The sequence below is a fragment of the Pinus tabuliformis genome, chromosome 6 (assembly GCF_031772625.1).
Source record: "Pinus tabuliformis cultivar Carrire ecotype Pingquan chromosome 6, CPIR1, whole genome shotgun sequence".
In the NCBI taxonomy this organism is placed as follows: domain Eukaryota; kingdom Viridiplantae; phylum Streptophyta; class Pinopsida; order Pinales; family Pinaceae; genus Pinus; species Pinus tabuliformis.
Window position 1 is genome coordinate 69,390,468 of NC_142292.1, and position 1,918 is coordinate 69,392,385.

The following is a 1,918-nucleotide window of genomic DNA, read 5'->3' on the forward strand; positions in this document are numbered from 1 at the left end:
TATATATCGCTGACTTAATTACACATGGACTCGTGTATGGCTACACATATGTTTATATATGAATGCGCACATAAATATTATGGTGCAATCTTTACTGTAGGCTAATTGATTCATAGTGCGTGAACCTTTATGCTGCACACCTTATGACCGATGAGGACTAAGGTTATTTGGATGATTTTTGGAATGTTTGATTAATTCGAGGCAAGTCTCCGTATGTGCCTCGGCGTTGCCAATTTAGCAACCCAAGTGTTGCCGCCGGCGTTTCTGCAATAACAGGTGTACTCCGCATTCATTCCGCCTGATCCATTCATGTGAAGGGGAGATGGGTTGACATTAACCCTTTCGGCTACCCCTTTGCCGCCTTATTCCAACGGTGCCGATGGCTCGAGGTAAATCCAAGGGCTGAGATGCCCCCAAATGTCCCTCTCCGGGTAATGGCGGTATAAGGTTGATCTTCTCGACTGTTCGGCTTATTGTGAGCTTTGGCAACTCTCTGCCATCCTCCGCGCCACCTTGCTGCAGTCTCTGAGAAACTCTCAATGCGCCGAGCGCACATTTCTCCGCCGAGCATGTATCCGGACGCCGAACTCCCGCGCTGCTCACCATATACATTCTGCCGAACTGTTGAGGTAAGACACAGGTGGTATCCCACCGGCTTCATCTCTTCTGGTTTCATGCTATGCATTGTGTTGTTTCTTTGTTTTCAAGTCGCACAATGTATTCCACTTGAACGATACTAATGGCCCTTACCGTGGGTGTGCATGCAGTGGATCTCACTTCGGGTTCGATGTGGATGAGGAGCCCCTTCCTCTTCGAGGCTATGGTGCTTCCGGTCTCGCGATGGTTGTGTTCTTCACAGACCTAAGGTGCGCAGATTTGAATGAGGTTCTATTTCTCTTTCTTTGTTTGGCCTGCCGGCAGAGGGTTTCCCTTACGCCGCACCGTAGCCCACCTAACCCTGCTGTGGTTGGTCGCAGGTGGCTACGGAAGGCCCTCCTCTGCCTTATTCCGAGACCTTCTGGTGCCGGCTATGGGTTCCCTCAACCCTAGCGCGTTCGATATTGAGGCTGGAAGTCGATGGAACTTTTGGGGACTGTGTTCGCATCCTTCGTTCAATATGATTTGCATTGTTTACTGTTTACTATTTGTATTCTAACAGTGTTTCAGGCCACGGCCTACTGCATACAATTGATGGGCACGGGCCCTTTTGCTTCATTTGTATGAATGATTACCGCCGTGCGGTTTGTCTGAGTTTTGGCAACATATATATATATATATATATATATATATATATATATATATATATATATATATATATATATATATATATATATATATATATATATATATATATATATATATATATATATATATATATATATATATATATATATATCTGGTTCTGTGTTATGTTCAGCTACGAGTTCTCTTTTTATATTAAGGGTGGCATGGGTTCTGTCGACCCGATGCTGATTAATCTTGCAACACAACTCGGTTAATATTTGCGTTATGGTTATTTGATTATGGTAGAGGTTTTATACATATTCATATTGTCGCAGATATTCGGAATCTTCCGTTATTGTTTAGTTTTGTTCCACGGCTGTCCTTGGGCGGAGTAAATGGCTCGGTTACCCGGCCCTGTGTTTACTCTGGAAAGGAACCAGCCCGAGATTTGCTCTTGCCAAGAGCCATAATGGTTTCTTGTTTCATAACTCGGTTTTCTGCTATTATTGTGCATCAAACCGAGTTGATAGTCGAACACGGCTTGGCTTTAATTTCACAGTTCTGTTTGTTAACATGCTTAGATTCCGGTTCTCTCACTCTGAGTTAGCAGATTTACATGTGCTCTGAGGTTCTCAAGTGGTTTGCAGTGTTAAATATTTCTTTTAACAATATTCTTGGCCGCAGGGCTAACCCG

At 43.8% G+C, this 1,918-nt stretch overlaps 1 protein-coding gene across 1 annotated transcript; it reads left to right on the forward strand.

Annotated features, from left to right (window-relative positions):
* The first annotated feature begins 150 nt into the window (after window positions 1-150).
* On the forward strand, window positions 151-1,251 carry LOC149257285 (uncharacterized). Its single transcript, XM_089368323.1, has 4 exons — window positions 151-162; window positions 318-389; window positions 481-629; window positions 768-1,251. The coding sequence occupies exons 1-4, from the start codon at window positions 151-153 to the stop codon at window positions 1,048-1,050; spliced, it is 516 nt and encodes a 171-aa protein (XP_089224449.1). The 3' UTR covers window positions 1,051-1,251.
* The last annotated feature ends 667 nt before the right edge of the window (window positions 1,252-1,918 follow it).

Bases quoted from the DNA above. Each gene is read 5' to 3' on its own strand.
- LOC149257285 (XM_089368323.1), top strand. The intron at 390-480 runs GTAAATCCAAGG...GCTTATTGTGAG, and splicing joins AACGGTGCCGATGGCTCGAG to CTTTGGCAACTCTCTGCCAT. The intron at 630-767 runs GTAAGACACAGG...GTGTGCATGCAG, and splicing joins CATTCTGCCGAACTGTTGAG to TGGATCTCACTTCGGGTTCG.